The 23,240-nt window shown below is 34.2% G+C and overlaps 1 protein-coding gene across 11 annotated transcripts in view; it reads right to left on the bottom strand.

Moving 5' to 3' along the window:
- CFAP47 (cilia and flagella associated protein 47) overlaps nucleotides 1–23,240 on the bottom strand; it is a 348,805-nt gene that overhangs the window by 193,189 nt on the left and 132,376 nt on the right. For 9 of the 11 annotated variants that reach the window (XM_053971830.1, XM_053971838.1, XM_053971829.1 and 6 more), the window contains one exon: nucleotides 14,546–14,683. In XM_053971830.1, the coding sequence (XP_053827805.1) occupies nucleotides 14,546–14,683 (138 nt within the window). Of the gene's footprint in view, nucleotides 1–2,770; nucleotides 2,903–3,294; nucleotides 3,406–14,545; nucleotides 14,684–23,240 lie in introns of those variants that run through there. The other 2 variants (XM_053971840.1, XM_053971839.1) reach the window with 2 other exon arrangements.

The raw sequence follows: 23,240 nt of genomic DNA, 5'->3' as shown, positions 1-23,240 counted from the left end.
TAACAAGTCAATTTCTTCAACTAGTATTTATCTACAGTAATTACATTTGTCAACAGACAGTTCTGTATTTAAAACACAGGACTACTAAATTACAATTTACATGAAAATTAAACTTGAACCTTCAACAAACATTCCAAGTTAAAACCTCAAACTTCCCTTCCAAACCTCATTCCAGCTTGTATGATATAACAAAATTATTGGTTTTTCTTCCTGAGCTGAATATCCTTTTGTTATCAAATCAGTCTGGTGCCTTGTCCTACTTCTCTTCAGTGGTACAAATAAGCTGTTTCTCCTTTGCCTGATCTCTTCATTTATTGTGCAATTTAAAAAGATGTCATAAAATCTTTCTTAGTATATCTGTATTTTTAGCCCTACACTTTTAATCTTCTATTTTGTATCACATCCCGAAGAGTTTTCAATTCTGAAATCCTCTTCCTTCTACTCACAAGATGCTCCTCTCTATTCCCTTGGATAAGAATACCTTATTACCATATCAGCCACAAGCTGAAATTTCTGATCTCTCTTGTCCTCTTTCCTTAAATTTACTTTTCATCCTATGTCTGCTACACCAGCCGTTAAATGTGCTGTCAGCTATAAAAAGAAAAGATCCTTCTCTCCTGATGGAGACAGGGCTGTCCATCAGTCACCTGAATGACACATCACTGATGATGAAGGAAGTTTTGCCTTGGTGTCCTGAAAATTGTAGAATTCCAGGGGTTTTGGGAGGGGTTGTGTGTGTGATATGGACTCAATGGAGAAACTTGAATTGTACTGCTAAATAACATTAATTTATTTGAAATACTTCATCCTAATTTTATTGGCTCCTCGCATTGGCATCAGAAATATGATTATTTAAGGAAAAAGCTGAATTTAAGTGATATTGTCAAATATAATGTGAGTTCTTTCTACAGCATTTTTGTTTAATATTTGCAGAGTTAATATAGCAAAAAAATTGAATAAAGTACATTCAATTCTATTTTTAGATAAAACACTCTTAGATAGGGATGTTTAAGGGTATGGGTTTATTTTGGGATAGCAGGCAGAGAAATAATAAAGCATGATTTCTTAATTCTCAAAAAAACCTTCCTAGGCTGGAAGCTATGAACATTCTCATTGAGTGAGCATCCTTAATATTGTGGTCACAGATATACTGCTGTACTTTACAGAATGTAAGACATAAATTAAAAATGATATTTTGTCTAGTTTCCTACAATATATAAACACGTCACAGCTTTTAATATGTAAAGAGCTCATGTGGGAAAAAAACAAAATTTAAACCTTTTTGATTTAGAATAAATGATTTTCATATAAATTATGTGAAACTGACTACCTGTTAAGCCATGACTATTTACATTCCTTATTTTTCTAACTGACCTTAACCATCTAAGAATTACTATAAAAAGACCTGACATTTCTTTTGCAAACTTCTACTGACAATTCTAGTTTCCTTATAATGCTAAATTCAGAACAAAATTATTTTTTACAGAATTTTAGGGGATTACTTCAGACTCACTTTCCATAAACCTCCAAATTCATTCCAAATACAAAACTAATTGCAATAATCAGTCCTAAAACATGTAAACCTTTTAGAAAAATGTTTTGGATACTTTTGACAGTGTCACTACATAAATCTAATCAGGTCACATACTGAAGGAAAAACCTGAGTTTTTTTTTTTGTATAGGCAGACCCACTACTCAACTGAAAAAGAAGTTAAATCTTGTTTTAACTGGCTCTAGGTACCTCTCTGCACTTTTAGTTTCCAAGTATAAAAAAGCTGCACTGGATTTATGATGGAAAGCTCCAAAACATTAACTCATTAAGAAAATGTTGCAACCCTATTATATAAATAGCTCAAAATTATGCAAAAAGTCAGACATTTATATTCATTTTTACTACATGAGGAATAACATCCTTGGAAAGGCAACATTTCTACACCTTCCTCTTCTAGGGAAGTTATTAGTGTAGGGGTTTCACCTTTAGGCTTGAGCTCGTGAGTTTTCTCACCTAAGGGTTATACTTTTTCAATAAAAGTAATAAATATCTACAGCTTTAAAAATGCTTTTGCATAACATGGCAAGATAAACTTTGCTCTCAGCTGCCATTTTACGTACATGAACATATCTGAGAGACCTGAACATTTAAATGAATATTCATGTCATGCATTCCATACAACACTACTTGGAAAAATATTTTAATATTCATCAGTCATTAATCTTGTTCTTAAAGGATATGATGTTATAATTCCCCAAGAGCAACTTTCATAAATTTAGAGTGTGCCTTACATTCTGTATCCATAAGTCATGCAGAGGGACAGTCCTTAAAGTGACTTAGTGACTGAGGATGGAAGATTCCATTAGTTTGCACATGTAAATTGGAACTGATGTATGAAAGTGATGCCTTTGAAATGCTGCAATTTAAAATTAAATTATGATATGCAAATATGTACTTAATATTAAATAATTAAATACTTAATATTAAATTTTTTCAGAATTTTCAAGTTAATATAGTACCTATAGGCAAGCTTGGTGAAGAAGGGTATTCCACAAAAGGAAAATCTGAAAGATGGATTAAGGTTCCTTTTCTTCAGGACTTGTCCTAAACCAGGCAAGGGCTGTATCTCCAGAGCCTTTTCCACTCAGGAAAATTTGGAAATGGAAATTAGAACATTTTTTTTAAATGCAAAATCAAAATCTTGTTTTGGCCCTCAGAATTATCTGTGATTTACACAACACAAAGCCCTGAAAAAGTGTCTGACCTTTTAAAAGGCAGAAATCCAGAACCTCTCTTTTTAAAATTCTGGCTTCAAATCCATCTTTTCAAATGAACATCACTGCCTTATGGTGGAAACTGAGATACCACTAGCCCATGAAAGACATTCCTTTTCCTTAAACTTCTTCAAAACTGTAAGAAGAGAGAATTTTAACACTAGACAGCTCATTTCAATGAAATGGAAGACTAATGCTGTTGGTATCTTCCATTTTTGAAGTTCAGTCTTCCATACTATTAATACCACCACAGCAGGATGTTCTAACACCATTTTTCAGTCAGACACCTTTATTCTATAGACACTTTCTCATCTCCATCTCCCAGGTAACAACTTCAAAAAAATCACCCAGCAGATCTGCTGTGTCTATGGGATGTGAAAATGGAAGATGGAAAATATCTCTTTAACTCAGAATATTCTTGATGTCCTTCATAAACTCTCAGTACCTTAATATGATGATGTCACAGCTCTCCCTTCTCCCTTGCAGTTGAGTGATGAAAATGTAAATATGGCAAGCATGGTTATTCACCTTGTAGAGGGCCTTTTTTCACTCTTCATTTGGGTTGTGTCCTACACTTATGACACATATCCTTCACGACATTTAGCCTAGCCTGTCTGCTGGTGACAGAATATCTACCTGCTGGTACACACAGAGACAGAAATCAGGATCTGATCTTATTAACATGTTAAACTCTTTCTGATGAAATTGTGGCATGGGAATTAACTCAGGGCATGTGACAGTATGTCATCCATGCACTTGTGACATTAGTAAATACAGATCTAAAACAAGAGATAAAAATCAATAAGAACACAGATAATATATTTGGCATTAGAATCCAACTCCCCTCACCTTTGTGAGCTCTGCAGGCAGCATGACATAGGTGAACACAAAGTATGCAAAGAGTAAGAAATTTTCAAATACTGAAATGAAATCCAGCAAATTTTAGCAATAAAGGAGTCAAAACTTCACTGTTTTGGTAGTTTTGGGAGGGAGTGGGGGGAATTGGGGCAGAGGGGTAGGGAAGGGAATATTCTGCCTTAGTAAAAGTTTGAGGAATTATTCTGGGAGAATTAGTTCAAAGGATTATCACAAATCTTACCAATGTAGGTCCAATGTCTCAGTTACATTTCTTATTGTGCCTTCCTAAGACCATAAAGCCACACACTAAGAACCCCGGACTTTCATAACAAGCCACTGAATACTCACTGAAGAGGTGGGACGGCAGGGACATTTAACAATCTGCTACATAAGGAATCTGCCATGAATAGACCCTTGAAAATAAAGTTGGTAGGTTTCAAGTGCAATGGTCTGTGTGTTCAGGAGTGACCTGAACCTCACACATATTATGTCACATGGATTCCTCAAAACTCTCCCTTTAAGGTGTTATTTTGTCTTTTATTGCCTGCCTCTATTATTCTTAGTGATGATTAACTTGTCTCAAGTGGTCACCTCAAAATCAGACTGCCATCACAAGCAGAATCTTTGTGGTAATTTACGGGAAGATTATACTTTTTCAGTTACTGCAGTATGGTTTTAGAAGTTTGAATGGCAAGGAAAAAGAGCTAGAACTCTTCACTCAGCATAAATTTATATAATTGGAGATTATATAGTGAAGTGATTGTTTAGAATATTAACACTTTAAAAGTACTGTTTAACTTCTAAGTGAAGATAAATGATATTTGCTTTAAGATTCACAGTTATTTGGTTATTATAATTACCTTAGTTCAAAGACCTGGCAAAGAAAGAAGCTGAGATTAAGTGAAGATACTTAGAATAATCTAGTCTAAGAGTTAAATAAGGAAATAATTCCAAAGGGCAAAGAGACAAGAATAACTCAAGAAGTAAAGCAATAAAAAACCCCACAAAGTAGCTGATTTCTTAGGCGATTATGAAAAGACACAAAACCACAGAAAAACTTGTACAACCAATAAGAATTTGAAGTTCAGAAAACAACTATTGTTTAATAAATTATTTTATTTTATTTTCCTTAGAGAAGATTTTTGAGGAAAGACAATGCTCACAATTTTCATAGGCACAAAAGGCTGCTACTTGGAGTGACCTTTTTGATGGAGAGAGTAACAAATGGTGACTTTAGAGAATGCAAAAAGTATCAAGGAAACTTTGCAGCGGTGAGGGTGGAGAAGAAACAGGACAGATTACCTAGGTAATGAAGTTTTTATTAGTAAATATCTTTGAAGAGTATCCTAGAGTAATTTTTGTCAAAATCCACCAGGAAACAAGTTACTCTTACCAAGTTATACCTAACACTCTCATATTCCATAAAACGTCTCAAAACACCTTCATTCACAGTCAAAATCTTTAGCTCACATAAATTGAATTGTGATACTTTGTTAACAAACAGAGTCAGGACTGTGTTAAACTAATGAACCCAAATGCTGTACTAACCCTCCCTGCTTCCTCTTACTAAACGCAACTTTTAAATGACTTAAATTAAGAGGGATTTTTCCCCCAAGGACTACTGCTTTTTCACAGAAAACTACTGTTTTTTTCCCCATTTGCCATATCTGTCTTTATTTCTACTGACACCATTTTTCTATCTTTGTCTACCTATGCCTTAACTTTGGAAAAATCCAAAGAGAACATTGTTTCTGGCTATAAACTTATAAGGTCTCAGATAAGAAACAGAAAAAATATTGCTCATTCCTGTTATGCTGGCATATAAAGCTACAAGTGATCATGGACATAAGGATCTTACATTTCCCAGTAGGCTTTCTGGAAGGTTGGGAAGATCATCAGTAATACTGAAGGACACACAAACCCAATATAAAGCATGTAACAAGGAAAAGAACAGGAAAGAGAACAGAAGGGAAAGACATTTTGTGTCAAAAGAGTCACCAATATAAATTGCTTGAAAAAAAAATTTAAAAGTATGTAGTAAAATAACCTAGAACTTTTTATTCTGTCTCTTGGCAGAAACAGCATCCACTGGCCAGGTTTTGCATAGAGCTGCACATTTTAAGCGTGTGTAAACTGTGACTTATGTGAGGAAATCACTTGCAGGTGAACAGCTTGGGCTGTTTGTATCACACAATCTCCCTTGCAACTGTAAAATCAATTGCACAATTTCCCTAAAAGTTTTATATCCCACAGCTTGCAATTCAGCGTTTTCAAAAAAGAAAAAAAAAAAAAAAAAAAAAAAGGACCCCAGAAATGCTGAGTATAACATATCTCCATTTCTATTATAGAATGTAATTAGTATTCAAAGATTTTACCCCTTCTAGCTACCAGGAAAGTAAATTGACAACATTTCCTTGAATATACATGATTTTTTAACTGAATCCTTAATTTTAATTAGATTTGATTTTATGATATAAATCTACATGAGACTTCAGTGAGAAGCCAGCTCGCTTCCAGACAGAGTTCACTTTTAAATTCTCTACCATACTCAGGCAGGCTCAGTGTATGCAGTTTCCTCTTAAAAACATGCTAAATATTAAAGCTAAAAGTGCCTATTTCCTATGTGAAGATAGCCCAGAATTACAAATTTTATACCCCAATGAGTGATTCCTGACTGCCATTATTAGAAAAAAAAAAAAATTCTGTATTTACAGATCAAAAATATTTTTTTCCAAAATACTGGGGGTTTGCTAAAGATATCAAAGTAACCAAAAGCATTTTATCAACAGCAATACAGTCTTACTGCAGTGTTTCATAGGAACACAGCTAGGCAAATGCAAAGGCATTAAAACTGACAAATGTCTATTTTGCTTTTTCAGTATAACCCTTTTACTTTAAAATGAACCTTTCAAGTTCATTGGGATTTGGATAACTTTCCATTCTAAACTCTGTCACAGAGTAGTCATTTCATCTTATTCCCCTAAGGAAAGGCAAAAAGGCAACACAAAGCAACCCCACACACACAGAAAAGGCAACATTTTTTCTGGGATAAAAAATATGTCTTCCCTGAAAGAGGTATTAAGGATTTCTGCTGAGCACCCAGGTCATTTTAGGAAAATGACATTTATTTCTCTACACATCCATAAAATACAAAATCACTTCTTGAAATAGCATCCTGAGCACACTGATGAATGGATAGATTTTCATTAGATTTCAGAAAATGTATTGTGGAGTTGTGTGAGCAATTTATGTCTTCAATAATAAAAAGAAACTATGAAGTAAAATTCCATTAATTTTCAAGCAGAAGATCTTTATGCTTATGTAATTCCATGCTAATAAAATCAACCCTTCATTAATTTAATGGATATTGTCTGCCATATTTACAGTAGATGAACTTTATAAGGTTGTTCTAAGTAATTTCTCAATATATTGCTGGGCAAATAAGGTGTAGATAACCAATAAATCCAGAGAAGTTAGTGAAAGCAATCCTGCAATTCTTTCTAACATTCAATAATAATTAATGTATATATCACATTATGAAAGAAGATACATTCTTCCTAAATAACACAACTTTAATATATTACCAGAAATACTAATTTCTGGTACACATTTTTACAATTAATTCCAAATTTCAAAAAACTTCTTGCACACACACACACTCATTTTCTGACGACAGTGTATAAAATATCATCTGTCTTTTGCCAGAGTGGGAAACAATAGTTCCCTAATACTTAATATTTCATAGTTGTACCAAAACTATTAGGACTCTACACACAGAGAAAGCAAAATAAATATTTTGAGAGAGACAATACAGACTATAACAAATAAAGCACTGCAATGGACAAGAAATATCTATTGCCTGCTCTGTAAAAATATGAGTGGTCCTTTGCTAGTTAGTTCAGCAAACCTACCCCATAAGTGAATGTGTGAGAATGCAGGAGTGCCCAGTGTCTGGATAAATTAAAAACCAGAATTCTGTGTGGGAAATTTATTTTGCAGCTGTTACAGAAATAAAATTCCTCACAAATTCCAGGAGCACGTTATGGAGGGGACATGAGGATCTAAGATAGGCATGAAACTCACCATGAGAAAACATTGAGATGAACTGAGACTTTACTAACCAAAAAAAATTACTTTTACAACTATAATGGCCTAATGACAAATAATCTTCAAGAATAACCTACTTCTAGCTTCAGAGGCAGACATTGGCAGTAGCACATGGTGCAAGCTTGTCTAGTTACCAAAGCCTAGCACGACTTGTAATAATAATAGCAACAAGAAGAAAAATTTATATCGGAAGGAGAAATGTACTTTATTTTCTTCTCCTGTTGAAAATTATACTCTCCGTCATCTTAAAAACATAATTTGGACTCAATCGAATGTTTTAATTGATATTTCTGAATGGCATAGTTTTCAGAAACTTGAAAGAAATAAATATGTGTATTATTATTAATATATATATATATATATATATATATATAAACTTTGCTCTGGATTTGCAAATCTATTTGTAATTACTTAACTGTTGAATTTTCCAAACAGGCTCTGAGAATGCTTATTCAATTATTTTCTCTGCTTGAGGGACTGAACATAAACCTTGAAGGAAGCTGTTCTCACCATTAGACAATATTGTCAATGTTGCAGTAATTTGAATGTCAAATATCTTGGGGAGAATGTAATATTTTTTTGTGAAAGATTAATTTGAATGTTTCATAATATTTAGATTAATGTAAAAGATTCAATTCATTATTCAGCTAGGAAAAAAAAAAAAAACTCCACACTGTAAGACTTTTTAAAAAATCCCATATTTGATTTGAACTCTACTTCCTATGAACTGTCCCATCTATTAGGCCATAAAGTTTGAATTTTTCCTGTTTCCTGGCTCAGTGAATACTTTCACAGGTCACAACAATTGGAATAGGATGATAGAGGAGACTGATGGGGACCTTCCCTCTATCCTCTCCTCACCTCATTATCTCCGGCCCCAGACATGCTTACACGACTGTGAGGAACTGGTAAATATTAGTGCTCTTTTGCATTACCATTATGTACTCTCTGTGTGTTTATAATTCATTACTTGCTAAAGGGTAAAATAATAATTGTTTGTAAGCATGACAAGGTAGGAAAGGCAAAATGATGACCTAGAAAGAGCATGTCAAACACTCCAGCACAACAACAAGGGCACTGCTGCTCTGTTGCTCATTTCCTCTTAAGTTTCAAAAATGTTATTTTTTTATATCACTCTAAATGTTTTCTGTCTCAGACAACTAGTACACCTGGACCTGTCATGTGAGCCCCACTCATTATTTCTGCTAGGGATTTCATTTTTCAGAATATTTTTTAATTAAATGGGCTATTAATTGAAAAAAATCCATGCATACACATTTGAGGTCTACCAGGCATGACAGAATGATGTATTTCTCAGTAATGCAGTTTATAGCATATACAGACTTTCAAAACAAGCGTAATGCACATCACAGACATTTAAATTGGGTAATAAAATTTAATCTCTTTATATGCAAATGCAATCCTACATGCTATGATATCCAAAAATATGCAGATGTACAGGTTTACAAGAGGAGTGACTAATTTGTGGTTAGTGCAGATGCAGCACTACCTGCCTTCTCAGCACAACAATATTACAACATCTGCTGCAGGATGGGTGATGCAACCTGAAGTTCAGCAGCAGCCTTACTCTGTGAGCAATTACAGATTGCTCTTGTTATTAATTTTAAGTGGGCTACCATGCATTGTTTGCACAAATTTTTAATTGCACACAGTACCATGCCCCACGAAATTCCATGTAGGCCATAGGTCCTTTGAGCACTGCTGTATCTGAATTGTTTCAAAACTACATGTCAGTTTACTGGGAGGATCAAGCTGTTCTGAGTCTCAGAAGGGCACAGGAAAATTCATAACAACCAGAAGACTGCAGTACTGCAGAAGGGCACCTACTGAGAAAGCCAGCAATAATTGAACAACCTTTTTGACAAAGGAAAAAAGCATAAAACAGTCTAATACTTAATGTTCTACATATACTATACCATTCCCCAAAGCTTGTAAGCATTGGTGTAAGTATAGCTGCAAATGTGAAAATGCTATTAAAAATCACTAAAAAAACAAGCAAACAAACCAAAAACCAAAACAAACTAACAAAAACCCAAAACTAACAAGAAACCCACAAACAAGCGAAACCGTGTTTGGTATTTTACATTTGCAAATATGCATGCAATTTACATGGGAATTATTTTCTCTGCATAGCTCTTTACTTCTTCCCTGAAGAGGGAGACTTAAACTAATCTGAAGCTGGAGTACACCATGCATGAACATACAGAATGTAGATTGGACTAAAAAATAGCTTAACTACCCAATCAAAATTTATGGGCTGGTAACTCAAATTGACTTTAAAGAACAGTCCTCTTAAAAAGACATTAATTCCAGAAATAAATATGCATGTGAGATGTATCAATTATATTTTAATATATTAAAGGTACATGAAACATCTTACTGCATTAATACTGAATAAATCCTATAATTTACCATTGCATCCTCAGGTCTTATGATCTTTTAAAAAAATTATAATGAACAAATGCTAAACTTTTTTACATTTTTGCCATCCTGAGTACTGTTTACCTCTTAATCATTTCAACAGTTGCTAGAACAAAGTCATTATTTTACTGTCTTCCTTACATGAACACCCTACAGTGCTTCCACAGATGTTCAGCCCTCAGGGATTGATTTCAAGCTTGGAAGTCCAGGAGAGCCACATGTGCAAGAACCATTACCTTCCAAAGGATTCAGATGCTCGAAGAATCACTTGGAAGAAGTTTTTAAACTCAACAGGAAAGACACTTAACTCAGAGACATCTCATAAGAACTAGAATGACAACTTAGGCTAGAAAACATTGCCTGCCATTGAAAGCCTGGTTGAAACATAAATTAGTTTTAAAAAGACAATTAAACCAGGCTTTGCCAACATGAGTGTCTGGCTTGGCCCCTCTGACTGTGCTTCTTCATCATGGCCTATTTACAAGTAGTGTATCTTTCTGGTGTTTAGCCTTTCAAGTACAAGGAAATTCAAAAATCTGGCAATGACATAAAAACCTAAATGCATTCCATAAGAAAAACAAAGTGGGAAGTACAATCTGTGGGTAAAGGCAATGCTTACGACAGCCACCATAAGACAACAGCCCATGCAAAATTCCCCAATCTTGTACAAACAAACACTGAGGGACATCACTGCTGGCAGGAACACTGAAAGCTGTGGCTGAAGTGCCAGGTCTGTGCTGAGTCCTGCTGCTGGACAGAGTGTGAGGAATGCTGAAGAGGAGAGGGGGATTTGCAGCTGCAGGGCAGGCTTTAGCCATTGCAGCAACCACAGCAACATCACACACTCAGCTCCCATTTCCAGGGGATGATTCCTGGGAGCAGAGTGGGTCTGGCAGAGGCTGAGCCAAGCACCCTCCCTGTGCACAGCAAAGAGCACAACACAGGGGGATTTGGCCAGTGTGGTTCAAGAAGTTACCATGAACTCCAGAGTAGAAAAATTTCCTCTATTTGAGAGTTTAGGAGGAAGGGGAGGAGTGTAGCATTTATTGAGACTGTGAAACAACCACCTATTAATAGCTAATATATATTTCTGATTTCAGCACTTTATAATACAGGAATATCTATAGATAAATCTTACATGAAAGACAAGGAGCATTCTTTCAGTCTTAGCAACCACTTAGCCTTGTTTTACTTTTGGCTGCCATGAGAAACCCTAGGATCTCCTTTCTTCAAAGACAGAAATAAGTTTTGGAAAGAACTAAAACCCCACATCAGTTTAGAAAGGGACAAGCCCCTGTCACTATGCCTGCTCTGCAGACATTTTTCTGTTTGGGTTTTGGTTTGTTTTCTCTTTTTTTCCTTCTTGTACAAGGCAGCATAACAATGATTCATCATGAGGAATTGCTGTGTTTCTTACAGCAAGAACTAAATGTGGTTTTACTTAAATACATCTAAAGAAGAAAAAAAATACAAATGGATTTCAGAATCCTTAGGTTTTTGGAAAAGCATAATGAGTGATTTTGATAAAAATTATAAAAAGAATGTATGAAAGCTCATCTAGAAATTATTGTCTTCTTCTGCATTTCCACCTACAATGTAATTTGAAGAAGGAAAAAAATGAAAAAGGTAAATAAGAACATCTCTATCTACATAATGCATAAGTGTGGGTACCTGAGATGTGTATAACAAGGTAGGAGTTTCTAGTATGTTTAAAAGGAATAATTTTCCCTGAATAACAGCAAGACACAAAAGTTTGGTGTATATGTGTTTATTCCTAATCTTATTCAGCTATGGAAAACCTCAAACTTGTTTTGAGCTACACTGATTCCAGTCTGTATATTCATTTTCTCTACATCAAAAGTCCAGTATTTTTTGTTACAGTTCTCTGGGGATTCTCACTTCCAAGATTCACTTCATTGTGTGATGTCTCTGGTCAAATGCAAGGGGTTTGCATTCCACTACTGGTGTACACTTTGCAATTCAAAAATCCTAAATCGTAAATCTTGGAAACATCCATCAGTCATTCTACTAAGAAAAGTCATACAATAAAAAATAAAATTAATTTTAATGTAAAACTAACATAAAAAATATTAGTGTAAAAGAAATCTGTGCAGGATAAAGTTAAGACTTTGTTAGTTCCTCTTTGAAGTAAGTTCAGAAGAGGACTATCATGTATTTTAGACCAGATCTTGTTGCATAACATCTCTATTTAGCTATTTTCAGCAGGTATCTTCCACAGCTGCAGAAGTGACAGATGTCTTGTACAAGTGAATGCTTGTGATGACAGATAATATTTTGTAAAATGACTAAATGCAGTTGGTGGGTTTAAAGGTGAGATAGAAGCTTGGGATGTGAGCATTGAAAGGGTATATCCTCTGCACTGAAGAAGAAAAAAAATCTTTTATTAAGTGACACAGAACTAGGGAAAGGTCATGTCATGTCCTACTTTAAGTCCACTTAGGAAAGCAATCCTAATGATGCCCTAAACATTGCCAGCAGTCCTGCAGCTTGAGTCAGTACAGTTTACTAGAAACACACAGGTCACAATAAGACAAAGATAAAACACTAGAGTTGCACAAAAATAGCAAAAAATGGCAACTGAAAGAGAAAATGAAGAAAATTGAGGCAGCCACATAGGAATACGGTGTGCAGACTGCTCCAATTACCAATGGGATTCTCTGGGAGGATGTGGTTATTTCCATGTAAATTAGTGTGCAACAAAAGAGGGAGCTGATTTGGGGCTGATTACCTGGCTCCTCTCAGCAAGTTATTAGACTGATATTTTATGGTATTATTTATTGTCTTTTAATGTATCAAACATGTTGGAAAAATGAAATGCATAAATAGACCAATCAGTCTCACATTGTAATTAGGGAATCACATGAAGCAAAAGTATTGCCAGTAATGATAATAGCAAACCATGAAGTTACACTGGATTTTCTACCTAAGAAGAACACCCTCCATTCATATCAGTGACAGGGACAGCACTGAGACATCCACTCTCCTAAACTATTTTCTTGCCTAACCTTCTATGTTCAGTTACTTTCAGTTACAGCCTTTACTAGTTTTGGACTGATAATTCCTAAATTTGCAAATATCTCATAAGAAAAAAATGTTTCATTTGGGCAATTGAAGCTTAACTAAATTCATTAATATTCTCAGGCTTTCAGTAGAGATTTGAAAATTATCTCCCGTTTACCTGGCATCACCAGGTATATAACAATATAAATATAACAAATTAATATAAAAATATAACAATATTTTTATTATTAATTCCACTTAATATCTGGAAAATTTATAATTCTTGTCTCTACTGTATTATCTGCATATATAATCTTAATTTAATCCTTTTTAAAATCCTTCTTCTGTAAATTTCCAACGAGATGTTGCATGAGTCTTAATGTTAACCAACTTCCATGTTGCTGTACAGATTATTAATAGACTATAGAAGAACAGACTTTCTGATATTCACATTGACTTGACTCAAATTATTTCTAATTTATTGATAAAATTAGCTTCTAATTCTTTTTAGAACTTGATAAATTCTAGTTTTAATTTATCTAGAAAATACAGTTATAAAGACAAAGAGCCAATCTGCCAGCCCTTCTTAATTGCCTAAAAACTCCGTATTGACTAAACCAACTTTTTTAGTTTAAAACTTTCCTTGATAGCTTTCCTTGCAAGAAATATTCTTTAATTAATTTTTAAAAATGCTTGATAATTTAAATATATATACCAAATTAGATATTAAAGCATAAACAATATGGTTCTGTAGGCAAAGTTATACTTGCAAATATAAATAGGAAAGTGGAGAAATTAATCTAAAAGCAAACAAAATACCTGGCTTTGTCTATTTGGTGTAACCACAAAAATGTTCATCTGGAACACTTGAAATCTCCAAACTAATGCAGATACTGCTTAGAATAAAGCAGGTGGTGACAATATGAATGTAAATAGGTATTCTGGAATCTTCTCTTTTTGATTTTATTGTACCAAAGGAGTATCTATGTCTGACTGTTATAAGAAAGTTTTTTCCACAGTGGAAAGAAGTAGAGCAATATGAATTTCAGAAAAGGCCTGCTTTGACATCAGCACTCACAGTATTATTGGAGAGTTAAAAAGAAAGCATTAAAAACATTCAGCCCCTCTCCAACAACAACCAGCAGTCAGTGATGTTGTAAAAAGAGGGGGGAAAAAAAAGAAAAGAAAAAACTCAGCTTAACAATGCATTAAAATGTTTCAGAAAGCACAAAAGGATGATTTCATACACCTTTGTAGGCTGTGCATACTAAATATTAATTTAATTTTAAACCACATTATGATGTAACTGTATGAAAATTGACAACAAATGCATCCATAATAACAAACATACCAATGTTATCTGCATCAAGAGCTGGTGGAATCCTCGCTGGCTTTTTCTGAAGGGCCTTTTTACCATATGTCCTCTGTGGTGAGCTGCTGCCTTGAGGCTGCTGCTGGTCTTCATCTTGAGCAACAAATGAAATTACACCTAAAACAAATAGATACCAGGTGTTGTATTACCCAGGAATTAACTTCATAAAAACAGACTGCCAGACATGTACAAGTATTTCCTCTGTTCAAAACTAATACAAAACGAAGTAAAGCTTCCATTCCAGGTGTCAGCCATCCAATTATAATTTATGATATTAAAAAATACGTCTTGAGTGAGTGCAAGAAAATTAACCATTTTCTGTCCCCAAAGAGCTCTTCTACTTGCCTGAAGAGATCCATAATAAGCACCTGGAAAAGATCAGTAGTAGGAAACACAATACAAACAAGGACTTCATAAAAGTTACAAAATCTGATGATCAATAATTGTATTTTTCCCAGCTCAATTTTCTGTGCACAATCTTGATTGTTTCTTTTATTTGTTTTTCAATCACAGTGTCTCATTCTCGTGCTATAAGAGAATAATTGTAATAGTTAAAATATTCCTGTGATACATTTTTGTATTGTATGTTAAATTGTAATCAAATATGACAAGAAAATAAAATACAGAGACTATAAACCCTGAATTTATAAATTTCCAGACCTCTATTTAATAACATAAAATCTAGTATGTACAGGGTGCCTTTAAATAATATTAATGTTATTCTGGAAGATTTGATATACTGGCTTTAAATTAGCAGGTTTAATTTCTTCTACTTTGTGCCTCCAAGAATTTTAAATCTACACAAACTTTTGAAAATACCATATAACATTCTTCTTGCATCTAAATTATTGTCCTTCAATGTTTGAATACATTTTGGAGAGTTTCTAAGCCAAAATAAATACATTTTGCAGGTTTAATCCATGCTTCATAGAAAATCTAAGGAGGTAATTTATTTTATGCTATTATATAATAAGAAATGTTCTCATTGTGATTTTTAGAATTTATGTGAAACATCTCCAAAAGGGAATTTGTTTGTTGTGTCTTACCAAGGACTTGGAAAAACTATTATCAATGGAACTTTTAAAATTTGAAATGGGGAATTCTTATGAGAGTCCCACAACAATTTGATTTGAAAATACCTACATCTAATGGTATCCTTTGTTTCAGCAGCTTTGAGTGGGGCAGAGGTGTGACACAACAAACACTGATTAACTATTCCTACTAAGAAGCATTACATTAAATGATTATAAGGAAGAATCTCTTTTTCTTTGAGAGACAGCAACTGAGAAGCACAAGTATAAAACACTGAAGTTAAAAACAAAATTAAAAAAATTGAATAGGTTTCAATATAATATATAACTTCAAACTTAAAAAAAATAATCCCAAATTTTCTTTCATTAAGAATAGTCTACTTAAATACAAATAAACTAAACTAAACTAAATTAAAAACAAACCAAAAGAATTTCAAATGAAAAAGTTTAAAAAACTACTGAAATTACTCTCAGTAAGTCAGATCTTGCATCTAAATAGGCAGAGGAGTGACTACAATTTCAGGAAATTATTGAATTTTTTTTTTTTAATCTTAAAGATAAGGTAGATGTGCAAGAAGGAAAAATAATAAAACCATTCTGGAAAGGATAATGAAGACTGAAAAAAATACTCAAGGTATATAAATCTTGATGTAAGAGAACACATGGAATGGCACTAATAGGTAATGGATCATTGGATAAATGACTAATTAATGACTATTGACCATAGGATACTAACTACTTAATCTGATTTTATGTCTCAATATAAAATCCTAGTATTATTTTTTTCTATTTAATCACAATATTAGAGAGAAGCAAAGTGTAAGAGTGAATTCATTAATTTTAAATACCAATCCTTGCCATCAATATGCTTAAAAGTTGTCAACAATTAGAAGAAAATGAGTCAAATATGCAAAATTATAACTTTGAAGTTGATAAAAAAGTCTTGGCTAAATGCTAATCAATACATCCATAAATTCTATCAAATTCTTACAGTAAAGAATATTTTGTTACACTTAATTTTAAAATGTTAGCAATTTTTCCTTATTGTTTTTCCTTCCATTGACCATGGAGGATTTTCTTTACCAATTTTCTGTATTTCAGAATCTCGAATTATCTGTATGTGAGCATGGGAGTAAGAGGGTCATAACAGGAGCAATCACAGGAGCAATTTAAGTAATGAGATGGTAAAACAAAGAGTGACTTTTGTTCTCTCCACAAAATATGGCCTCAAAAGCATCAAAATAATTTGCTGAAGAACTTGAATAATTAATTTTTATTTGCAGCAAATATTGGAACGCTTGAAAAGTTCCAAAAGAATAAATTACTAATGCTCAAGAATATTTCAAGAGCTATGAGAGGAACTATGGTAACTAAAAACTACTTGAATTGCTAAACCACTGTGCTCATAATCCACCACTTGCATGATCAAAAAATCAGTGAAGAATTGCAGTATAAGTGCTGACACTCCATCTTCCTCCTTTATGAAAATCAGAGCTCAAACAAACAGAGTTAATAACAATGAGGTTATAATGTTGATCAATAAAGGTGAATGAATTGATGTGGTGAATACAGATCTCTACAATGCTCTCAGTTAAATCTGTCAAAATACTTCTAGAAAAAGTAATGAGTTTTACTACAGATAGCATACATTTTGTAACTCAGTTTATCTGCTTAATCTTAAAATATTCATAAATCGTCTTTCGTAATTTTCATGGGCATCAAAGTATCAACTACTGGCTCAAAGCTATTTGAATTTTTTATTAGGAGAAAATAAAAGAAAATCATTGCTGGCAAGAACTGCAAATAACAAAAGAAAAAAAGTGTATTAATTTTATGTCAAATCTAAAATGCAGAATCCTTATCACTGAGGACAGCACATAGTATGATCTGCATGACTTGAGTATATAAATTAAGGCAGAACATTTTCCTAGGAAGTATTCCTAATTAGAATGCTCTCCTGGTTTGGTAGTAAATGGTGCAACCCACTGATCCTTATTGGATCCTAAGATAGCAGATGATGCATAAATATATTAATTTATTCAAATTAGGGGCTACAAAAATATTCCTGTCAAGAGATGTCTTGCAGGATGGGAAAAAGAGCTTTATACAAGGAAGAGTAATAAAAAGTACTTTGTGCTCTATGAAGTCATAAATAATACATCGGAAATGTGCATGAACACTGCATCAAAAAATGACAGATTTCAAATAACAAATACAAAAAGCAATTTTATATTTTTCATTTGGTTCTGCTGAGCTTGGCTCCTATGCTTTTGAAGAGCTTTGACACAGAAAGTTCTGGTCTTCTGGCTGTGAATGCACAGCCATCTTACAGAATTTTTACTTATCAGTGCATCTCACTTTTCATTATTGATGCTACAAAACAAATGACAAATGATAATCTTTTCATGCACAACAGTCCTCAGTGTTTGGTTTTGTTTTTTTTTTAATCCAGTTGCTCAGTTCTGACTTCTCTGTCACACGTTACACAGCAGTGTAACTTGCCAAAATGTCATGGCTGACAATTTTTAGAGCATACATTCAAGACCAAACCAGACTTCACTTACATCCCAGAGACAGAATTCCCACTGATTCAACTGGCCACAGAATTATGGCATCATTATCATCTATTTTAGAAAATGACTCCTTAGCTGTACTTTTGCATATATATATGTAAGACACTAAACTTGCATATATGATCCTATATGTAGGATTGTAGAAGCAATAATACAAGTATTTCTAGGATTCCACTGAAAATTAATAATTAAAATTTACATAACTTGAGGACATTATCTTTTTGCTGATACATCATTGATTTAAAAACTTTCTTGGTCAAAACATCATTGCATATTTTCAAGCTTTACTAGCCAGTGTTGAAGCATTTTATAAAACTACAGTCCAAATATTAATACCAAAGCCTTGCTTTCTATTGCTTCAGAGAAGATGCATCCCTTTAAAAGGAGGCAGGCTGTTTTATTTCTCAATAAAATTGCAATTACAACACCCCATGTTAGACTGACTCACTGGCTATATACTACACACCCCCTGTATCCCTGAATACAAGTAAGAAAGTAAGAAGTGCTCAATGCTTTCCTTTCTGTATAACTTAAATGGAATATTTGAAAAATACATAGTGGGCATGATTACTTTCTGCTGCAGAGAGATGATAAAAGTCCACAATATCCCAATATTTTAACTGGGAAAAAAGCCCTGAAGGCAATATGGCCACAGAATTCATCACACAAATCTGAAAAGATATAGAAACATTTGGTTTGTGGTTTAAATATACCAACATGAACTTAATAAGGTCTTGGGAGTAGGAAGAGAGGTTTTCTTGTTTTTCCTGGTTATTTTCTGGACAATGAAATCTATGTACAGTTGCTGCAAAAGAAAAGTTCCACAGAAGAGATAAATTAACAAGATGAGTGTAATTTATGTAGCTATTTGGCCAATTTTTTGTTCTTGTAGTTTTTCTATTGACAAAAAAAAAAAGGATATCTATTGTAGATTAGTACAAAAATTTACAATCTCTATTTTTCCTAGGAAAATGTCTGTTATGAGACCTGTAAATCCTAAACAGTTTCTGTAAATCCTACTACTTGTTTGTATACTAGGATTAAATGAATTGCTCCCTACAACAAAAAATGAGAATAAACTTTAAGACTCATACCAAGGAGAAATGAGCGAGTGGCAAAAATGAGCGAGTGGCAAATCCTGCTATCAGCTGTCATTCCTATTTGGCTTTGTGGAATTTAATAAAGAGGTGAATTGCTTTGTTTATAAAGCTCACTGCCTCTTCTTAATGTGACAATGAAACCACAATATGGAAGGGCACAAGAGCCTGCAGCTCCTACTGCATGTGTGGATGGATGGATGGATGAATGGATGGATGGATGGATGGATGGATGGATGGATGGATGGATGGATGGATGGATGGAAGGATGGATGGAAGGATGGATGGATGGATGGATGGATGGATGGATGGATGGATGGATGGATGGATGGATGGATGGAAGGATGGTTGGATGGATGGATGGAAGGATGGATGGATGGATGGAAGGATGGATGGATGGATGGATGGAAGGATGGATGGAAGGATGGATGGATGGATGGATGGATGGATGGATGGATGGATGGATGGAAGGATGGTTGGATGGATGGATGGAAGGATGGATGGATGGATGGAAGGATGGATGGATGGATGGATGGATGGATGGATGGATGGATGGATGGATGGATGGATGGATGAATGGATGGATGGAAGGATGGATGGATGGATGGATGGATGGATGGATGGATGGATGGATGGATGGATGGATGGAGGGTGTGTGCCAGGATCATTTGCTGGGCCATGCCAGCAGCTCCTGAAGCGCACTCTGGTGATCCAGCAGAGCCATTCATAATAATCAAGCAACCAGAAGAGCCTTCAAGCTTTGTCTTTGCCACCAATGAATTAGACTCCATTTGTCAGGGTGATGTGGGTGAAGAGGAAGTGCTCAAGGCAAACAGGGAGGTGCTGAAATACAGCTTAGGCTACAAGAAACTACAAAGATCAACTTTCTCCCTCACAGGTGTTTATGATTCCATTGAAATTACAGTGATCAGTAGATCAATTTGCAGAATTCCAGCAAAGAAATGGACTCTTTTTTTTCTTAATGCTAGTGTCAAATAAATAATAATGATAAACAAGTTCAATCAACTCATTTACAGGCCAGAATGTATTGGCATGATCTTCACCACCTCAAAACTGTCCTACAGCTGCATCTGACAGGCCTGGAAATAATACTAAATAATATTAATAATTAAAAATAATTAATTATTATGAATTAATATATAATTAAAATAATTTAATTAATTATTAAAAATAATTAATATTATTTAAAGGCCTGGAACATGCTGCCTGTTTTTCCTCAGTTTAAGTTTCTAAGCAGCATAGAAAAGCACTGCCTAGTAAACATAGATTCAGTAAAAATATTGAAAGGTGAGACATAAAGTTAGAAAGCTCCTTTCCAAATGCTAGGGGTTGTATGAATAAAAAGGCACTGACTATGAAAGGTTTGTGGGTTTTTTGCACAAGACATATTCAAGTATTATGAGTTTTGCTGTATTCTGGAAAAATTCTGGTCTATTCTGTGGAAAGCAGAAATAAAAATTTGATAAAATATAAAGCAATCTGAAGAAGATGCTTTATCAAACCTAAAGAAAATTGCTCAATTACTCAGAAAACAGACTGCTGAAGAATTTTATGTAGTGATAGAATCTTGAGGTGTTTATTTGCTATTATTTCTGTGTTAAAGCTGTCACGCACCTAAAAACTAGCTGAAGCATGTAATATTAGCACTCTATTGGAATGCTTCCAAATGGGCTTTAGAAAATAACTGGGCCCATTTTTAGCTTAGCAACCATAAAACAGCAAGACAGAAAGCAAAAGCAGCATAATTTGGCAGCTATATAATTTTGGAAATAAAAGGACTTTGAAACTAAATGAAAAATGCAAGCCATTTGCTCAGTACAATTTACATGGTAAAAGTTCTTTCATTAAAATTCATTTTAATATGAAAAAAACAGTATTAGAACACCAAGGCTATGAAGTTTTACACTTATAAGTTAGTAAGTTCTAGACTTGAAATTATTCATCAGCACTAGGACAGAGTCCTCAGCTAAGTATCAAAATAGTTGTTCTTTTTTCCTTGCAGAATAAAATTTACTCCCTCTGCAGATAACTTTGGAGCATTGGTTTTTATTTTGTCATTCAAACTGTTCACCCCATGGATTATTTTCTTCCTTCTAAACAAATTCACCAGACTGAATAAAGAATACTTTTTTTTTTTTTTTTTTTTTTTTTTTTTTTGTGGGGGGGCGGGGGGCAGAAGGCATGTGTTTAAATTCTACTTTTCTTGTAGTATCTTGAACCTAGAAAGGATTAAGATTCCTGAGTATTGCCTAATTCCCACTTGAATCACCTACATTTTATATATATATATATATATATATATATATATATCTTTGACATTGAATTTTCTCAGGGCCTGGAAATTCTGCTCTGGAGAACAAATATTACTTCCCAGCCTTGCACAGTCTGATGCAGACAGACTTCCATTCTCCTTGAAGCCACAAAGAAAGCAGTTCCTAACACGTTACCTTAGATAGGACACTTGGTAGTCAGGTTTCCATCAAACCTAACATCAGACAGCAAAATCAGCTGCTGCTTTTCAGACCTGTAATAGTGGCCTCTCTTCCCTCCACCCCTCTCCCTGCTACAGCAGCTGAATGATTAGAGAGTGTGCACAGATTTCTGTGAGAGAGCCAAACCTATCTCTGTTGCAGGGGAAGAATGAACATGATTTCCTGAGGTAGTGATTAAAGCAAGCCCCGAGCCAGGGGGTGGATTGCAGATAACTGGGCCCTGTCCTTTTCAAAGGATAACTTTACCCTTCTATCAAGTTATTTTAAAGTGTAAAATAAATGAACCTTTCTGAGAAAAAGGGCAGATGTGGCTTCCCAGCATTTGAGCCAGTAACTTTTTGTTGGGTTAGAGAACCTGACTGTTCTCTCTTTTTTCGCTCAGTGAACAAATAATACTTCAAAACATAAAGGAAACCATTGTGATAGAAGTCAAGGGAAGGAGAGAACATTGGAGATGTAGATCTGAACATGCCATCTATATCCCTTTGAAGGCATGGCTTTTATCACCTGGTATTAATTTGCTATCTGATAGATTCCCTTGGAGCCTCTTCTACTGAAACTTTCATTATATATAAAAGAACTGGGGATTTTCTAAGGCAGCAGAAGAGACTATTCTTAAATCTTTTATGCTTAAAAAAAAAGCCATGTTAAAATACAGTACATCCTCAATATTTCCTGGTGCACATTTTTGATGGTTACAATTTTATTGAAAGCTGATTCCTGTTCATATAGCGTGATTTTTTTTCCAGAGCTAGAGATCAGGGCACTGAAGTCTTCCTATTGCACTAGGCCAAGCCTTGTTACAAGTATTAATTTCTTTGCACAAGTCACTGTGAATTGAGATGGCATTATTAGTTATGTTTTACATATCAGGTCCCAAAAACAAAATGGCCAAAGGAGCAAAGTAGATTGACATCTTCAGGGACAAGATTTAATAGCTTTTTAATGCTAAGAAAACAGCTGTCATTAATCTCAATTGTCCAACAATGTAGCAGAATCAAGTGCTTGGAGTTAAGAACAGACAAATTTGAAACTACACACAGTAAGCATTTTGTATTGAGAGATTTATCCACTTTTGGGAAGTTCAAATCTTTTCCTGAATGCTACTCAGTTCCTTTAGGAAGGTCTCCTCTGTTTCCATAATTCCATCCCAAACACCTTTGTACTCTTCTCTGCTGAGAGTTACTACAATAGTTACCCTACAGGGAAGACAGAGACTGATTGTACAGTTTCATTCTCAAAACCTTGCTTTTTACATGATGAGCTAAATAATGAGCACCATGGAATTTTAGAACCATTACCAAACATATAAAAATTATGAAATCTGAATTATGGGATGATGACAGTGGTTAAAACAATCAAGAGTTCTGGTATTGCATTATAAGAATACCATTATAAACATAGATGGATGCAAATTATGTACAATTAATTATAGATCTCCCTAGCCTCCACATATGTCA

The sequence above is a fragment of the Vidua macroura genome, chromosome 2 (assembly GCF_024509145.1).
Source record: "Vidua macroura isolate BioBank_ID:100142 chromosome 2, ASM2450914v1, whole genome shotgun sequence".
Classification (NCBI taxonomy): Eukaryota; Metazoa; Chordata; class Aves; order Passeriformes; family Viduidae; genus Vidua; species Vidua macroura.
The sequence above is the reverse complement of the archived record's forward strand: the minus strand, read 5'-3'. Positions and strand labels throughout refer to the sequence as shown.